This window comes from Haliotis rubra, unplaced genomic scaffold (assembly GCF_003918875.1).
Source record: "Haliotis rubra isolate DU_JTF1 unplaced genomic scaffold, ASM391887v1 Scf94, whole genome shotgun sequence".
Taxonomy (NCBI): domain Eukaryota; kingdom Metazoa; phylum Mollusca; class Gastropoda; order Lepetellida; family Haliotidae; genus Haliotis; species Haliotis rubra.
The window spans coordinates 219,397-238,953 of NW_025767679.1; the positions used below are offsets into that span (position 1 = coordinate 219,397).

The 19,557-nt window shown below is 40.1% G+C and overlaps 1 protein-coding gene across 1 annotated transcript; it reads left to right on the forward strand.

Annotated features, from left to right (window-relative positions):
• The first annotated feature begins 2,706 nt into the window (after nucleotides 1-2,706).
• LOC124264717 (probable Bax inhibitor 1) lies at nucleotides 2,707-19,102 on the forward strand. The gene is made up of 9 exons (XM_046699492.1): nucleotides 2,707-2,824; nucleotides 7,511-7,619; nucleotides 8,996-9,116; nucleotides 9,851-9,899; nucleotides 14,690-14,790; nucleotides 15,441-15,520; nucleotides 15,828-15,928; nucleotides 16,126-16,195; nucleotides 17,624-19,102. The coding sequence occupies exons 1-9, from the start codon at nucleotides 2,772-2,774 to the stop codon at nucleotides 17,651-17,653; spliced, it is 714 nt and encodes a 237-aa protein (XP_046555448.1). The 5' UTR covers nucleotides 2,707-2,771; the 3' UTR covers nucleotides 17,654-19,102.
• The last annotated feature ends 455 nt before the right edge of the window (nucleotides 19,103-19,557 follow it).

Below are 19,557 nucleotides of genomic sequence, written 5' to 3' on the forward strand. Positions count from 1 at the left end.
CACCCAGTAGTTCCACCAACCATTGATCATCACCCAGTACTTCCACCAACCATTGATCATCACCCAGTACAGTAGTTCCACCAACCATTGATCCACCAACCATTGATCATCACCCAGTACTTCCACCAACCATTGATCATCACCCAGTACTTCCACCAACCATTGATCATCACCCAGTACCATTGATTCCACCAACCATTGATCATCACCCAGTAGTTCCACCAACCATTGATCATCACCCAGTACACCAACCATTTCCACCAACCATTGATCATCACCCAGTAGTTCCACCAACCATTGATCATCACCCAGTAGTTCCACCAACCATTTGATCATCACCCAGTACTTCCACCAACCATTGATCATCACCCAGTAGTTCCACCAACCATTGATCATCACCCAGTAGTACTTCCACCAACCATTGATCATCACCCAGTACTTCCACCAACCATTGATCATCACCCAGTACTTCCACCAACCATTGATCATCACCCAGTACTTCCACCAACCATTGATCATCACCCAGTACTTCCACCAACCATTGATCATCACCCAGTAGTTCCACCAACCATTGATCATCACCCAGTAGTTCCACCAACCATTGATCATCACCCAGTAGTTCCACCAACCATTGATCATCACCCAGTAGTTCCACCAACCATTGATCATCACCCAGTAGTTCCACCAACCATTGATCATCACCCAGTACTTCCACCAACCATTGATCATCACCCAGTAGTTCCACCAACCATTGATCATCACCCAGTAGTTCCACCAATTCCACTATTCACAAGTAACAAGACTGGGTTCCTGAAGACCAACTCTAACCCAGATTTCCCTCAGGGACAATCATGGGTTCCCAAATCACCAGCACTAACCCATATCTTCTCGGGGGAGAAGCATTGGCTCCTGAAGACCGGCACTAACCCAGATCTTCACGGGGGACAAGAATGGGTTCCTGAAGACCAGCACTAACCCAGATCTTCACGAGGGACAAGAATGGGTTCCTGAAGACCAGCACTAACCACTCTGTTTTATTACACTATGAAAACGCAAAGCAATCATTCTAATCACTTTTATAGGTAGTCTTTATTCATGCTTCCGTTCTGTAATGATAACGTAGCTTTCATGCTTAAAACAACATTTTCCATGGACCGAGTTCCTTTGTGTGCGGTTATCTATGGTATGATGTGTTCCAAGATGACACTTTTTGTACATAAAATATATACAGTAAAAACTTGCGAGCATTCAAAACAAATGTTTGTCGATATATATGCATTTTACACAGCGTTTTACGTTCTGTAACATAGATTGCCGCTATTGTGGCGACATATTTCGTAGTGTCACATTCGTTTTGTTTTTTATGATAATCCCTTCATTTTTCGTAGGTTTTACATTCATGTACGTACAAACTATGGGTGGTGATTTTAAACACCTATGGTGGTAAACATACTAACTATATCCATTTGTTTACACGCTACAGCTTTGGCGTCACCAAGAATGGATAAATTGTGACACGTGTTTTGATTGTTACAAACAAAACAGATATCGCCAATAATTTTTAAAAATCAAAATCTAGACTTTTGTTATCGTATAACCTATATTGTTTTTATATGTTGTGATTAACATATATTTCAAATGTGAACGAAATCGGTGAGGAATTGAATATTTTAGAAAATTCCACCGCTACACTCATTACATAAAATACACTGTATCGTTAGTCTTCAAAGGTGTCACAGGCAGTGTGCGAAATAGCCACTGGCCCGCTAGCCTGTGGCTCGAAAAGTCAAGTCGGGCCAGTAGATCTCCACAGTCACTGGCTAGACTGGCTAGTGAATTTTCATGGGGTCATTTTGTAAATATATCACTCTCTCCGACATGTTAAGTTATAACACACTTTTAAATCATGCAAGATTAAGGCCTGATTATTGTTCATCATATTAGCAGCTTAATGATGAAACCCGTGTCTACGTTCACATTTCGGGCTAGTGAATTATTTTGTGGGCTAGTAACTTTCAGACATAGCTAGCCCGATTGGCTAGCACCATTTTGAAACTATTTTGCACACTTCTTGATTGACAGGCAGAGAGGGTTGTGCTGCTGATGCTCAACATTATAATTATATCAGTGACCACCTCTCATTATATACCTGGGGTTTTTATTTGTCAAAATAAACATTTTTTTATACTTTACAATTCAATAATATACACATTTAAATTAGTGGTGTGACGACTCATCGATACGCATCGATACATCGATCCATGGGCCGCCGATACAGTGAATCTATACAAAGTTTTACATTGTCGTATATCCCGATACGATACTTCAAATGGGCATCGATATCGATGTTTCACTTTGAATATTGTTGAGTCGCGATATCTGTCAAGAAAAAAGACTCACTTTTGTTTGATGATTAAAATATTTGCTTACTTAGTTTCCCTTCATAAGTAAACGTTTTCTCGGAAATTCTTGCGGCCAGAACCGTGTCAGACATAGCGCTCACATGTTATTAACATTCCGTGTATAAACTTAATTATCTCGTTTCGTTAGCTATTTGGGATAAATTTTTAATTCACACTGTTCGCTATAATATATGAATAGGGTATGACGCTGCCGTGTGTCACCCTTTCTGATGCAAGAAGAGAATACGTCAAAACCCATTAATCAAATGGCGTTCAGACACGTTGGCCCTGTGACACACCCTCAGGGGGAAATAACTCTCTCTATATGAAGCGCCGTTAGAGGGAGTTGACTGCAACCAGCTATCAAAAATGGCGACTAGGAACGAATTTCTTCCAGCTCATCTCTTCAAATTTGACCATTTGTAAGTATTATTGTGAATTATAACTATTGTAACGGTTCAAAGATTACATAAAACATCTTAGTTTGCAAGGACAATCCTATTTATATAGCGTCATTTGAAAATTAAACCATTATTACTGTGGAAGTCGAACGAGGTCAGACAAATTTACACCTGACATCCTGAACAGTCTGGAAGGAAAACCTATGTAGATGTTGTAAAGGGCTGATTGAAGTTGTACGAGCACCCAATAGGAATGACTTTTGATATGAAAGGAATAGCTACAATATTCAGATAATGACGTATCAACCACTCCATAATAGCATACTGTTTCCCATCGCAAGTCCATGTAGACAGAACGAAAGTAGGAATGTCCGTAGTAAAAACACATCACATGACGTGTTGCTGTATTTAGCATGTTTCATATCGTGTTTTACTTCATAGTGAATATTCATAGATACAGTATAGAGATTTGGTATAGTTCTAGCCAAGACTGTCTGATTATATTGTAAACCAGTAATGGAACAGTAATTATCATTATCATGAGTAAGCATATCCCGGTGTCAGGGGTTTTCGACGATGTAAGACAAAAACGTATTTTTTATCTTTATTATTATTTTCAGTTTTATTTTACTAACCAGTTAGTAACCTTGAGTGATAAGGATATATTCATCTATTTCACACAAAAATATCAAGTGTTTCCTACAAATATAGAGTTCAGTTGATGACATCGTATCAGCGAAACTGTTGCCACTTGCCACATCCGGGGATTTTGTATGGGTTTTCGACGATGAGCCATACTTTTCGCTCCTCACTGCTTGTCATCAGCAGATGACTGATCTTTCTGAATTTTGCTCACTATTTTTGGTTAAAAAAAGGCAGTTGATTTTGCATTTGAAGTGGTATTAATGATCTCAGGTAAATAATATTGATGTTTGTTTGCTTTTTATATAACTTAACTTCCAGATTTCCATTGTCAATAAAACTTCTCATGACAGTGACTGGGCATCCGCCCTATCAATGAAACTGTTTGTGCACTCCGATCACGTACATACTCCCCTGATATAGCACGAACAATGCAATCATCGAAATCACCAGAACATCGAATTCAGCTCGCTTTTGGATATATACTCTCTTACCCTTTTTATGTCATGGTACTGTTTGTGTCTTTTGAAAATGGATTTATTGTTTTGCAGTTTTAGGTAAATTGAGGTAGAACAAGCTCTTGAACATGTTGGTTGCTATATAAGAAGATGCATAATTTCAATAAATGAAGTATATTGAAACTTGTGAAATCACACACAAATCCTCAGCTGATATATCGGTGTGTGTACTATTACTATGTACATGGGGAAGTATTGAAATCAAACACCCATACCTATTATTGCATTTCTTTAGCATGTATATTGTGATTGTTCTTTATTGACCATGTCCACAGCTTGAACATGTTGAAAGTGACCTATTGAAATATAGTAGGAAATAATATATATTTATAAATTGTAGAAAGCTGACAGTGGTGGGTCGGTCAACCATCAATCGCAAAATTGCAGAGGTTAATTATGTTAATGAAATATACTGTTATTTCTGTTCTTACCAGGGATTGATTTTATGTCACAGATTTAATAAACATGGGGATGAAGTGATCAGCATATCCAACCATTCAGCATCTGTTTTCTGTGTCCTAAACTTACTATGGCTGATTTGAGATTTTTGTCCTTTGATTAGTTTTAATTTTTTTGTCTTTTGTGCTCATTTCCTGGTAGCAGAACTCCCAAACCATTTAATATTTGTACATGAGACTTGCTATACAGTTCAGTCCCATGTTGATATGGTGCCTGTTGATGATTGAGGATTTTGAAAAATAGTGGACACCATTTGTTTTTTATTTCATTCAACTGAAAGTATTCAATGGCAATAAACCTAAAATAGGTTATTAATCTCGAGCAAAACACTTCTCATATCGTGAAAGTGTCCAGCGACAGCTGGTCTCAATGTATACACATGATCATGATAGCACTCCTCGGATCATTCAGTTGATTGACAAAACACATTTGACAGTCATGACATTCTGTGTCTAGATCCTTGGTGTTGCCCTTAGCTGATTAGATTTTTGTATAAATTCAACATGTTCAAAGGTAGGGCTTTTCTCATGAATTGTGTGACACATTTTAACCTGGGGGTCAGGTCTTGTGTTGTTTGAAGCATTTATCTTAAAGGCACAAAGTCACAGACTCACACATTTTGGACAATATTTTATATATTAGGGGCATATGCACTCCCTTTAGTTTCCTGTTGATATGGGGCAGTGGGTAGGCTTGTGGTTAAAATGTTCGCTCATCACGTCGAAGACCCGGGTTCAATTCCCCACATGGGTACAATGTGTGAAGCCCATTTCTGGTGTACCCCGCCGTGATATTGCTGGAATATTGCTAAAAGCGACGTAAAACTAAACTCACTCACTCACTCCTGTTGATATAATAAAAGACTTATTATCCCTTACAACTTGCCTGAAATCAATAATTGAAACTTCGAGGCAAACAGTTTCCAAACAGATAACACTTGCCTTATGTGGAATGTAAACGATTGTTCCATACATCGAACTGTTGTCAGTGTTTGCCGAACTGGCCCCAATTGCGTTATAGGATATTCGTAAAGAGCTCTCCAAAAGACTTAACTCTGTGGGATTCTCTTGAAATAATGATCTGGCAGTAGATAGCGCATCACGAGTCGATTTAATGCAACGGTGCATTAATTCATTGAAACCTTTTAATTTAATATTGTAATCTAAATACATAAAAAAAAATTTGGGATAAATTATATGGAATAATGGTAGCTTTACTGAGAGCTGATAGTTAGTATTATTGAGAGAAATGCATTGTGTATTTTTAGACAAATGTGGTGTGACATTGTGCCTTTAAGATTAACAGTATTTCTAGTCATGCTTGCCCGTGAAGATCCGGGGTAGAATAGGTCTTCAGCAACCCATACTTGCCACAAAAGGCGACTATGCTTGTCATAAGAGGCGACTAACGGGGTCGGGTGGTCAGGCTCGCTGACTTGGTTGACACATGTCATCGGTTCCATATTGAGCAGATCGATGCTCATGCTGTTGATCACTGGATTGTCTGGTCCAGACTTGATTGTTTACAGACGGCTGCCATATAGCTGGAATATTGTTGAGTGCGGCGTAAAACTAAACTCACTCACTCTAGTTATGTTAGTGATTGACTCATTGAGTAATCCACCTCACTAACATGCATTTATCTCCATGATCATGTTTATGAATATGATAGCTTTAGGACATATTTGATCAACCTGAATAAGAAGGTAATGAAACTTACAAAACATTAATTATTATGCCAGACAACACATGTGAGTTTCCAATAGCATGATTACAACTTGTGACTGCAAATCTCAACAGTAAGGTGTTAAAACAAATTGCATTTGTAAGATAAATTTGAAAAGTGTTGAACATCAGGAACAAACTGTATGTTGACCTAGGTGTACAATTCTTTATTTTTATCGTTTCCATTGGCCTGAAACTAGACCATTATGTTGATATTATTAACACCTGGTCATATAACAACATTGTTCACATCGAATGTTGGATGATCTGTCCTAGTTAATCGGCATGGTTATACATATGCTGTCAAAACAATAACCCTGATTGCTGAGGAATGTGGTGAAAAATGTCTTTGATATGTTGGGTCACTTAGCATAATTACCATCATCTTCAACATGAAAACTGTGAAAAATGTATGAAACTACTGGGAGTGTTACTGTAAAATAGTGCCAGCTCAAATCTATAGTCAGAGAAGTGGACATGTTACTGTTACAAGGTGCTCTTAACAAGTTAATCTCTCAGAAAAATAATTCTTATCTACCATGGCCACTGAACATTGCCAGATTGCAACCTGACAATATAATTGTGGTCTAATTTGCTGATACAGTTAATGAATGGATGCAGTTATCTGATATTTTTACCAGCATGGTTGGTGAACATTCATTTAGACTAAATTAGAGTTTCAAGTGGTTGTAAGCTTACATTTAAGTCAGGTCTAATGTCAGCCCCTTCCTTTATCACCTACAGAAAAGTTTTTATGTGTGGAGAATGTTGGAACTCAAGCAGTATTGGAATTATTTAATCAGGTGCTGAAGTGTTCTGGCATCCGTAGTCAACAATGTTGATTGTTAATTTGTTACCAAGTGATGATACTATTTTAGGTCAGGAGCCTTGAAGCAACCCTAAAATCTAAAGATTTTACATTTTGTTATGGCGTCCAGGGGAATATCAGGGAAGGGCCTTAAAATTGGTATGAAATTGTTTTGGGAAATGTTTTTAAAAAAAAATTATGCTAAATCTTAAATGGAAATGATGAAGGGTCAGGATTTGTATTTGTTTTTGAAAAATATTTCTGTTACCTTCAGTAGGATTGGCACTTTAATGGGCAAGTGGACATGAAAATGTTTGTGTTTCTAAAGAAATGGTCAAACTTTTGGAGAAATCTTTATTTGTTGTTTAATTGGTTGATTCAATTAATTAATCTCCACCCAAATAATGGAAGCTAAAGAAATTAAGATAAAACTGTCCCTAAAGTAAATAATATGGAATGAATGTCTGCTCAGTCAGATGTAGAGATATTAACAGTTTCAACTGTATGGTCGTAATTGTGTTCTGATGCTGATGGTGATGATGTGGGTGTGTTTCAGGGAGGGCTATGTCCAGACACATCTCAAGAATGTGTACAGCTCTCTGGCCATCGGCATGATCTCGGCTGCTGTCGGAGCCTACATCCACCTGTTCACAGGCCTCATGCAGGTATGTCATCAATAATGCAGTTTCCGGTATTATTATTCAACGCAAGGCATATGGTACTTTATCCCACATGTATGGATATTACATATGTATATCTCATCTTTATGCAGTTGCTTATTCATTGTACATTCTGGAGTGTATCACTGTTTCTTGTTTAGGTTTCTGAAACGATATGTTAAATTTGATCCCACCCACTCACCCAAGAGTGTGCTATTACAGCTTTGTCATGTTTCTGTCATGCTTATTGGGACAGAAGAAGTAATGTTCTTTGCTTGTGTACGGCAGTTCAGTTTTCATGGTTTCGGATGCTCTACTTGCCATTCTTTTTTACTCGGAGACACATGAAGATCCAAGTTAGGATTGGTCTTCAGTAACCCATGTGAAGGCAGTGGGGTAGCCTAGTGGTTAATGCATCCACTTGTCACACTGAAGACCCAGGTTCGATTCCCCACTTGGTAACGATGTGTGAAGCGTATTTCTGGTGAACCCTGCCATGATATTGCTGGAATATTGTTAAAAGTGGTGTAAAACCATACTCACTCATCATGCTCAGTAATCCATGCTTGTCGTAAGAGGCGACTAATGAAATCCAGAGGTCAGACTCACTGACTTGGTTGACATATGTCATTGTATCCAGATTGCGTAGATTAATGCGCATGCTGTCGTTCACTGGGTTGTCTGGTCAGGCTCCATTATTTACAGACTAAAGCCATATAGTTGGAATATTGCTGAGTGCAGTCTTAAACAACAAACCAAACAAAAAACTATTTTGTCAGAAGTAATCATCAAGCATGTGACATGTTGCAAACATCAAGCTTCATTCCTTTGAAGGACATCTTCAGTAACAACCCAATCCCCTCCCGCTGTTCAGGTTAGGACCATTATTGTCATGGGCTTTGTAGGTTTAATAGTATGTGATGAACACTGCTTATCATTCTTAAGTAGTGAGTGAGTGGGTATGAATTTAGACCACTTATAGCAATATTCCAACATCACGGTGGGGACACCAGAAATGGGCTTCACGCATTGTACCCAAGTGGGGCATCGAATCCAGGTCTTCGGGGCGACGAGAGTGACTCTTTAACCATTAGGCAATGATTAGGTTACCCCACCACCCCCATTCTGACGTAGGTGGGTCAGGAGAGATGTTTACATGATTAGCACATGCATTGTCAAAGATTGATATTACAAGCACCACACTGATTGTACTGATGGGGAATATATTGAATCAATAGAATATACAAGGTGTATCTTCAGTTTTTTGTTGCTACTCTGTTATTTAAATAGACAGTGTCTGGGGCCCATTTTTAATGTTGGGGTTGTGACCAACTTCCGACTTTCCTGCACTGATTTATGTTCATTGCTGTGTTTCCCGACAGGCTGGCCTGCTGACAACACTGGGCTCCATTGGTCTGATGCTGTGGCTGGCTTTCTCCAAGCATGAAAAAGAGAGCCAACCCAAGAGGCTGGCCATTTTCACAGGCTTCACATTCTGCACTGGTAAACTTCAGTTGATATTGAGATAAATATTTTCAATCGTTATCTTGAGAATTTCAATCCCTTTGCTTTAGCTCCCACAATTTGGACATCACAATATGGCTGAAATATTGCTTTTGTGACGATCAATTTTAACTCGCTCTCTCTATCATTTGCTCTCATCAGTATGGACAATTTGACTGTTTACCAATCCTTGTTTGCCAAACATTGTTCATTCTGTAGATATTGTTTCTAGACTTGTCAGCAATATATTGTAAGCAGTGCTCTTGGGTATCTCCAAAATTCTAAGCATCTAAGTCCTGCATCACCTCGGGCTTACCTTCTGCATTAAAGCTGACAACCCGTGACTGAAACTACGGAAACATATTATGCTGAACTCATTTCCACTTTTGCATTGATTAGGGGATTTAGGAGCAGATAAATAGAGCTAAAAGCTGATGAACTGATACATGTCTTTAAACTTTAACCCATGAAGATCCGGGTTAGAATTGATCTTCAGTAACCCATGCTTGTCATAAGAAGCGACTAACGGGATCGGGTGGTCAGATTTGCTGATCTTCTGGTCCTTATACTCCCTTACCACCACCATATAGCTGGAATATTGCTGAGTGTGGCGTAAAAATAAACTCACTCACTCACTCACTCACTCACTCACTCACTCACTCACTCACTCACTCACTCACTCACTCACTCACTCACTTTAAACTTCAGGTGTTATTTTACGTTGTTGTTTGCAGGTATGTCCCTGGGTCCCCTTCTTGACATGGTCATTTCACTGGACCCAAGGTAAGTCAGCCATGGCTGTGCTGAATGAGATAATGTAAATGTCATTGGCTTACTGCACCTCTCCCTTCCTTCTGTCTGTCATACACGATAGTGAGCCCATCACTGTTGTGATCCAATCTCGACTTGCTCGATGTCAAGTAGTTGAATATTGCTGACTACAGCGTTAAACAACAATCAAGCATGCTTGCCAAGTCACTGGTATCGGGAACCATAATGGTAATGAAATTAAGAATAGGTTCTGTTATGAAACATTTGTTGGCCTGTGTAGAATGAAGACAGTGTAACTGGAAGAAAATATATATAATTTTTAAACTTATCCTTTCTCACGATTTGCACTTCTCTCTCTCTTGCTTCGACGCTGAGTGGAACGAATGAGAACTTTTCCTGTAGGCCTCTCTTGTCCATCCGTCCATGTTCCCCAGGCTGCTCTCCTTATAGGACAGGTCCCTAGTCCCTGACTAAGCGTGCAGCACGTTCCCCTGTCTACCCACGTGACTACCTCAGAGTGATCATTCTTCTTGTCGCACCACTGTGTGGACGTATTGTGAGAGTTCTCAGCTTTCATTACAAGTTAACATGAGAAATATATCATGGGTAGAATATATCAGGATTACCGAACCGATCCAGATCACAGTCACGATCCAGCTCACAACGCCGATCCAGATCACGGACTGATTCATATCACATCAACGTTCCGGCTCACCACCCTGAACCGATTTACCAGCCCGACTCGTACTGTTTCACCAGGCCCGAACCGCTTCCTATCGCCGAACCAGTTCACCTGACCATTCAAGATCACTGAATTGTCAGCATTCATCAAACTGTCAGCATTCATCAATAATCCATTCCTCAGACCTTGCCAGCAATTGAACTTATTCCCGAATTGGGCGATTCACCACTCGTGTTATTTCCAACACGGCGCATCTTACCAGCCTATCAGAGCCTATGCCAAATGTGTCTGGGATGCCTCCCAAGACACTTAACCCACATCGAACCTCGTCTTTGTTTTCATGGTTCGGGCTATGCCAGTCGCCTATAAGATGCAGGAATTGTTTTGGTTGATTCGACACACATGATCGCATGGTTCACCGACCACCTACAGCTACCTAGAGAAAGATACCAGATGTTCTATTGATTTCATTCAACATGAAGGATCTGGACTTGTCAACACTGGTTTTCCATATCCTCATGGAGGTACGTGAACTTGCATTTAGATAGGGCAAAATTTGTCGAACTCTGCTAGTTTTCAACACGATCCTAGTTTTCAGGGCATCTGTGAGGCGCTGAATTCCTCATTACGAAGTGGCAAGCTCTAAGCACGACAATTTGATTTGTTTATCCGGTTTACCTTACGGCTTGTGAGGCGCTTAATGTTTTTAGTCACATAACTTATCCCACCTTGTACCCCTTTTTCAGCTGGTTGAACAGAGGTAGTAGCTATGTGCTTCACCATGCCGAATCAATTTACATGTGATGTCAGTAGCGCAGTCATCTAGACATATCACGCTCGGCACTTGACGGTCTGACGATCCCAGTTCTCCAGAGTGCTCCGTGACTGGGGCTCATCTCATTCCAGACTTAATCTACCATCCGATCTTCACCTTTGATGAATGATTCGGTTCAACGAATCTACCCTTCGGTGTAGATATCAGTTCTACAACCACACGATAGGGCATTACTAGATAAGGCTCGCTAGCCTGGAATACTTTACCACGCTTCACGGAGTCTTGTTACTACTCGTAACAGTGTGTTTGTGTATCGCTGGGTGCAATTATTGCAGATGGTTTGTCATCATCAGCTCCCTTTGTTTTACACGATAAGCAAGTTTCTGGACAGATAACAGATGGGTCAAGTTTTTGCGCATGGTACCAGCAGTGATGTTTTGTCAAATAGCCAGCATAGCTCGGCCCGGAATTTATGGGTTGCAACTCGCCCGGTTAACCAAAGACCGTGTTGTCCGTTTTTTTGTCACTCGTGTGTAACGTTTGCAAATGGCGGACTACTGTTTGTTTACCGGAATTTTGATGATAATTTAGAGTGACTATGAAGTGCGCTTGCAGACTTGTCTTGGTCCCACGAATCGGATATCAAGTCCAGCCTTTGAATGCTAGTAACAATGAATGGTGCCATTCCCGGTAAGAGTGATTGTGTCGGGATTTCGACAGCCAGTCGAGAGAGACTGCTTATAGAGGGTGGCAGACAGAAACACCCATGAACGGTTTGACTTTAGATGGGGTTAATCGGTTTTCTACACTAGCTCAAGCACTGAGTTCAGAGGTCACTGCAGTTATGCATTCACTGTCACCAGGCAGCGATCTACTACCTTTATCACTCCACCTGGCTAACCATCATTTTGTTCAGCCAACCGAAACGTTCCTGAGGTTGCCGATCGTATGAAATTTCTTCAATTCGTTTACAATGTGAACGTTCTTGTAGATTGACTGACAATCTCCATGCGCCGAACATAGCACTCCGTTAAAACTGACATAGTAGCTTGACTTATTAAACGTTCTTATCTCGGGAGATATCTCTTTGTCAGAGGCAAGAGTTGTTAGACCTCTTATTTCCCTCGACCTGCGAGACGCCTACCTTCACACCCCGATACATCCAGACTATCGGAAGTATCTTCGATTTACTTTCAAGGGGTGTCATTGATACCAGTGGAGGGTCCTGTCACGTCTCAAACGCCCATCACTCACGGAGTGGAAACAACTGCCTCTGATATTCCAATCGAAGATCTACCTGTTATCACGACCAGAGGTAGACCTGTTCCCCACTCGGGACAACCATCAGCTTCAGCGCAGATGATCACCAGTTGCGATCGTTTCTGCTTTGTGTACAATCTGAATAAGATTCTGAATTTTATTTCTGATTTGTGTCTTCGATTCTTCTGGGACTTCGATTTCTCCTCTCAATTTAATTTGAGACTCTGGAGAGTCGCCACCTCACTGACTGTCGTCTGCTCTGTGGAGTAATTACATCAGTGAAGTTAGTCATTCCCGAAGTGTTACACTGCATAGCGTTCATGAAGTGTTACACTTCGTAGCGTTGATGCTCCTAAGTACCTATACACATCTATGTGATCTTACTGTGGTAAGTAGTGGAAGTCATAAGATGATGTTGTGGTACTGAATGTTAAAATTGTGAGTTTTCCGATTCAATTACCCTTTCACCCTCCTCGGGAGGGGGTTGGGGTTGTTTCGAAGCAAGGGCTGGCCCAATACTAGTCATTAGACTTTTATTACGGGGGTACCTTCGAAATCGTGATAATGCAGCTGATTACACTCGCTAAGCTGCATCCTTTCACTTTCGTGAAGGTAGTGACTGAACACCACATTGCTTGGGAGTCCCGGTCCCTGGGAACAATTGTGCTTAGTAAGTCAATGGGTTCGAACTAACCATCGCACGTAGTGACCTTGGTAGTTATGGGCCTACCTTGTCGTTGCTCCCTACGGATGTAGAAGTGTTCGACAATCTCGCTTGCTGACCTCTACTCCACGGAGCAATCACGTCCGTGTAGTGAGTCCTTCCCGATTTCCTTATGGATTTCGTAGTGTTCAAGCTCCTAAGTACTTTAGCACACAGTTGTGACCTAACTGTGGTAAGTAGTGGAAGTCATGTTATGTTGTTTTGGTACTGAACGTTAAACTTGTGAGTTTTCCGATTCAGTTTCCTTTTCCCCTCTTCGTGATGGGGTCTGGGGCGCTGTCTCGAAGGAGGTGCGGGCCCGATTACTAGTCGTAATTATGGGGGTACTCTGATAAATCGTGGCGAAGCAGGGTGACTTGCCTAGTTGCCTTTTTTTGCATATGCGAGGGTTGCTGCTGAACACCACATTGCTCAGGAGCACCCACTCTATGGGAGCGATGGTGCCTAGTAAGCCAAGAGGTTCAGGAGAACCCATCACTACATCACTAGTATAGGCACTATGCTAGTCGGATCCTGGGGCCGAACACCACATTGCTCAGGAGCACCCATTCTATGGGAGCGATGATGCCTAGTAAGCCAAGGTGTTCAGGAGAACCCATCACTATTAGAGTATTACTATGCTAGTCAGATCCCGCCTCCCTTGTTCATTGCTATCTACGGTTGTCATTAGCCTATACAGTATATACTGTCGGTGCCTTTTGACTTAGGGTAATCTGTGACCCCCGCCGCCCAACCATGGGATAAGTGCAAATCGTGAGATAGGATAAGTTTAAAAATTTGGAAATTTTAATATAAATTGTATATTTATATACTTATCCTATCTCACGAGATGGATGCCTACCCAGCCTCCCCTCTACTCAGATTACGCCGGTTACGTATAACTGTCATTGGCTCCAAGAAGAAAATGATGACTCTTAAGGTAGTCACGTGGGTAGACAGGGGAGCGTGCTGCACGCTTAGCCGGGGACTAGGGACCTGTCCTATAAGGAGAGCAGCCTGGGGAACATGGGCGTATGGACAAGCTAGGCCTATAGAAAAAGTTCTCATTCGTTCCACTCAGCGTCGAAGCAAGAGAGAGAAGTGCAAATCGTGAGATAGCATAAGAGTATAAATATACAATTTATATTAAAATTTCCAATACTGTTTTGTTTACAGTCTGGCTTGGTCAAGGTTGAAAGATATGACTAATTTCCAATACATTAGATAATAAAGCATGTACAACTATACCTGTGAACTATCTACCTGCTGTTACATATCAAACCCTCAAGTGGGCCTGTGAAATGAATCAAGTAAATTCCACTTTGCTCAAACCTTGTAATCCAGTACAAGATGTTGACAGATATGTCTTTTCCCGCCCTCAGCATTATACCAACTGCTCTGATGGGAACGTTCGTGGTCTTCATCAGTTTCACTCTGGCCTCTCTCTACAATGCCCGGGACAGGACATTCCTCTACATGGGAGGTGGGTGCTCAAATCACACTATTTTCTGAAATGAGTAATGGAAGTTAAAACAATATGCGATGCTTCAGAACTCAAAAGAACCCTGGCTTTACTACCTAATGACTCTCCACTTTGAGTGACACTGATTCCATGACTCAGTGGTTTCAATACTTCCCGACTCGTGAAGCTCTGGGTTGGAATTGATCTTCAGTAACCCATGCTTGTCATAAGAGGTGACTAACGGGATTGGGTGGTTAACACATGTCATCGTATCCTAATTGCATAGATACTGTTGATTGCTTATACTGTTGATCACTGGATTGTCTGGTCCAGACTCAATTATTTCCAGACCGCCGCCATGTACTGCTATATGGCTGAGTGTAGCATAAAACTAAACTCTCTCACTCGCTCAATACTTCCCTCATTCCACAAAGCAAATTACAGACTCAGCACTGCATCCACTTTGTGAAATGGGGACCCAAGTATGTGCATCTAAATTTTTCTTAACCAATCATATATGACAGGAACTGATCTTTATGGTAATCCTGGTAATGAAACGGACTTGTCCATGTTAGAGGGGATAGCATCGACTGGCTGTAGTTAATCATACAGTCTTAATCAATGTCAATACTTTTCAATGATGTAATCAATTAATATCCATGGTGTTCCAGGATTCCTAATGTCGGCCCTGTCCTGGATGTTGATGCTTGGGTTTGCTAACATCTTCTTTGGCTCCACCATGCTGTATGAGGTAGGTGGGAGAAGCTCCTGTAAAATATACATGGAAATACTGTAGGAATGTACAAATGTCATTTCAGGTTTTCAATATGTCTTGTTGGCCTTTTGATAATTTCTTTGAGGTTCAAAATATCACTCTCCAGATTATGTATTTCCTGCTGTGGGAGAAGTGAATGCGAATTAATTTGTTTCAAATATACAAAATATTATTGAATTTACAAAATGTGATTAATTTTCTTCATCTCTTCAATAAAAAATTGACTTATAAAAGCTTGATTAAGCCATACATTATTATGTATCTTGTCACTGTCTGTCTGCAGGTAAATCTGTACTTTGGCCTGGCCATCTTCTGTGCCTTCATCCTGTACGACACACAACTCATCATTGAGAAGCGTCGCCGTGGAGACGATGACTACATCTGGTAAGTATCCAGGATTCAAGGACTTTGTGCAAAAGGTTTGATTAGAAGATTTTTAGTTTCATTAAGCTAGCTGTAGTTTTCTGGTTTTACCCCTCACAATTGGTGTTAGACCTGTACTTTAATTGACGTTACTATTATATGACAACATGTCACAGTAGGTATATCTCATGTTCATCCTTACAATTGTATCATTGCAGGCACAGTGTTGATCTGTTCTTGGACTTCATCCAGGTTTTCCGCAGGCTCCTTATCATCCTCTCCAAAAAGGTGAGCAGACATTTACAGGAACCCAAATCAACAGCCACCAAACCTCTTTTCACGGGGGCTTGGATGGCTAAGTTGTCCTAGGATATGTGATTAGCTGTACAGAGTTGCATCCCCTTTGACCTTGGGTTTAAATCCTTGTTCGCCCAATGATGTTACTTGGTTTGACAGCAACCTTCCCTTGCTTTTGGGTTTCACCAAAGTTGTATTTTTCCAAGACCTGCATCACGTTTGGCTTCCTCACAAGTTAAGCTGACATGCAGTGAATACTCTTCAAAGCAGCGTTAAGACACGACTCCGACACTTTCTGTGGTCATTTGGGATTCTGTGGAACATTAGGTCTCAATACTCTATGTTTGTTGTAAGAAAGGACAGAAATGAGTATCGGGTGGTCACAAGGACTAATTGATGATATCTACAGGGACGAGAATTTTCTGCGTATCTGCAGAATTCTGCAGATTTGATCACTCTGGGGTCATTGTTGAGAATCATCTAAATCCGATGAGAAAGACACCTGGCCCATTTTCCTCTTTTTTTCCACTCATGCCAATTCTCATCCCTGTATCTGTTGCAACCCAGTTCAGTAGAATAGTGCACCTTCTTACAGACAGATCCAGTTCTCACCTAGACTACTGAAATAATGCCTGATTATAACTAAGGGATCGTTACACAACTGCACACTACTTCATGTTTGTTGGGGGCGTCGGGGTAGCCTAGTGGTTAAAACATTTGCTCGTCACGCCAAAGACCCGGGTTCGATTCCCCAAATGGGTACAATGTGTGAAGCGCATTTCTGGTGTCCCCCGCTGTGATATTGCTGGAATATTGCTAAAAGCGGCGTAAACCCCAAACTCACTCACTCATGGACCTTGTGGGATCCAGGATGAACTAGGTCCCCACCCACCTTGGTAGTCTGATGTGGTGATTTGGCTGATTGCATGTAGTCCTTGGACCAAAATTACTCATTTGCTCACAGTATTTATTGCTTTATCATCTGACTCCGTCATTGACATGCAGACATCTTTTATCATTGGAATATTGAGTGAGGCGTTAAACTACAAACCACCACTAACTGCATCATGATGTAATGTTCAGGTTGGGACCCAGGTCTTGAGTTGATCCAAACACCTCATGGTGGAATAACAGGAATAGGTCTACATGGGGTGGCTTTCAGTGACTCACTCCTGGCTCAGATTGGGTTAGTTGCGGACTACTGGGATATAGGTGGAATATTGTGTGCTACATAACTCTCACTCACTACAAATGATAAGAAGTTTACAGTTTTGATAAGGATTGTTTGAATTTGGAAAATAACAGACAACAGTGCGTAGCTTTCAGCTGTGATAGGACACGGAAGTTATTCTTACGTTTTTGTTGAATGACAACTGTTTTCAAATAACTAACAACTAATCATTGTGTCTTTGATTTCAGGAAGGAAACAAGAAGAAGGAGAGAAACTAGTTTCGGTGGCCGAAGAGAAAGAAGCACATCTTACATGTTTTATGTGGAAGCTCTTGAAAGGACACGCCTATTTGTTTTTTATTCTTTTCTCTTTAGTAGTGTACAATATAGTTTTTTGACGAAAATATCAAAGGAAAAATCAATATTTATCAGAGAAATATTATCAGGAACAGTATTTGAAGGTACATGTCAAAAGATAACTCATTTATGTACACTGAATAAGCCAGTTCCAACAGAAATATGCATGATGATGAGTGATTAGACTGAAAGTGTTTGAGACAAACCACCATCAGAAGTGTGCCTTTGAATTATTTGTAGCATTTACTCAGTAGCTTCTGGATTCATGTAATCTTCATTTGATAAAGCATTCCTTCAAATACTGAATGTACATTTAACAACCACTCTTACAGTAGATTTTGGCTTGTCCTTGTATATTGCACTGATTGCATTCGGATTGATTCACTGGACTCTGCTATTATTTTTTGTGAACCCACTAAGGCAACTCTTGTCCAGCCCACTTGTGTCTTTACATCATCTTGTCAAAGGGTAATGGAGTTCTTCATCCATGTAAACGTTGTTGCAATAATTTAACCCCATCTTCTTCATGGAAATCTGAATGTTTTTATCAACGTAATTTCATTTGGAAGCTGGAAAATAACAATGTGCACAGATCAGTGATCAGTATTTGCTGTTAACGTTGTACACCTTAGGTAGTTTTTATGTGAACACTCAGTGTATGTCAAAGAAATTAGTCCTACTCAAGTTACCTATCTATAATTTGGTTATATATTCGGGTGATCCTGTATGTTATTAAACAAATATTTTCATTCCACGCAGTTGTTCTTAAGTACTCAGTGTTAGTTCACCCTTCCTGCTTTTGATGGCGTTAATGACTGGGTTTTTTCCAAATCTGTTATTTCAATTTTTACATCTGTTTGCTGTAATCTGCATCAGAATTGAATTTTTTTATGTTTTTTTAAAAGTTTTTTTGTATCTAGATGTGACAGCCTGTTGTGATTATTTTTGTGATCCAAATTTGTTGCTTACTATATATGTAGAAATTATATATATTGTATTATTGCAATGTTATTTACCATGGTTACCTTCACTAATGTGTTATTGAGTTCTAGCACAAAATGGTACAACAGCTTTGTTAGGGCTGCAGTGTTAGGAAATAACTAACTCTTGTTAAGCAGACATTTTTGGTTGCATAAGTTTGGGGGGATATCTGAAGTATCATTCTCTAACAAAAGATGACTGAATTATAAATTCTTATTGAAGCGAATGGTTGCTATTGTATATTAAAATGTGATCAGTTGGTACGTTTTTATGTCATAATAGAGAGTAGTCAGCATGCCTGAACTGTTCCATTGTCCAACGTTTGTAACCCTGTGTTGTTACCCTCATTGTATGTGTGAAATATGAATCAATAAACTTTATTCTATCGTATATATATATATATTGTTTATGGACTGTAGTTTCTCAATTATTGTCACGTAAACATGACACTTATGTATAAAATAGTAAATATACATTTCCCTGATCAAGGAAAATGAAAAGTAAACCAAACCATATTTAGAAGTTGTGTAAATGTCAATAGATGAATAGAACTTTGTTGTATTAAAACAAGACCTCAAAGGGTACTAGATACACTGTCTTGAATATTCAGTGAATAGACAAACACTATTTGTATACAGCTATATAGTCTCTGATTATGGTGTTGTATGGTGTTACATGATACAGGGTCCATAGGGATTCTACAAAATCAATTTACCCTGTATTTTTGTGCTTTTAATTTGGGCTAAAACTTCCTACTATCACCAGGGATTGAAGGGATGGTATAAATCAAAATAGGGTCCATGCAGGTAGAAAAGGTACTGTAATTCCCCACTGTCCCTAGTGTG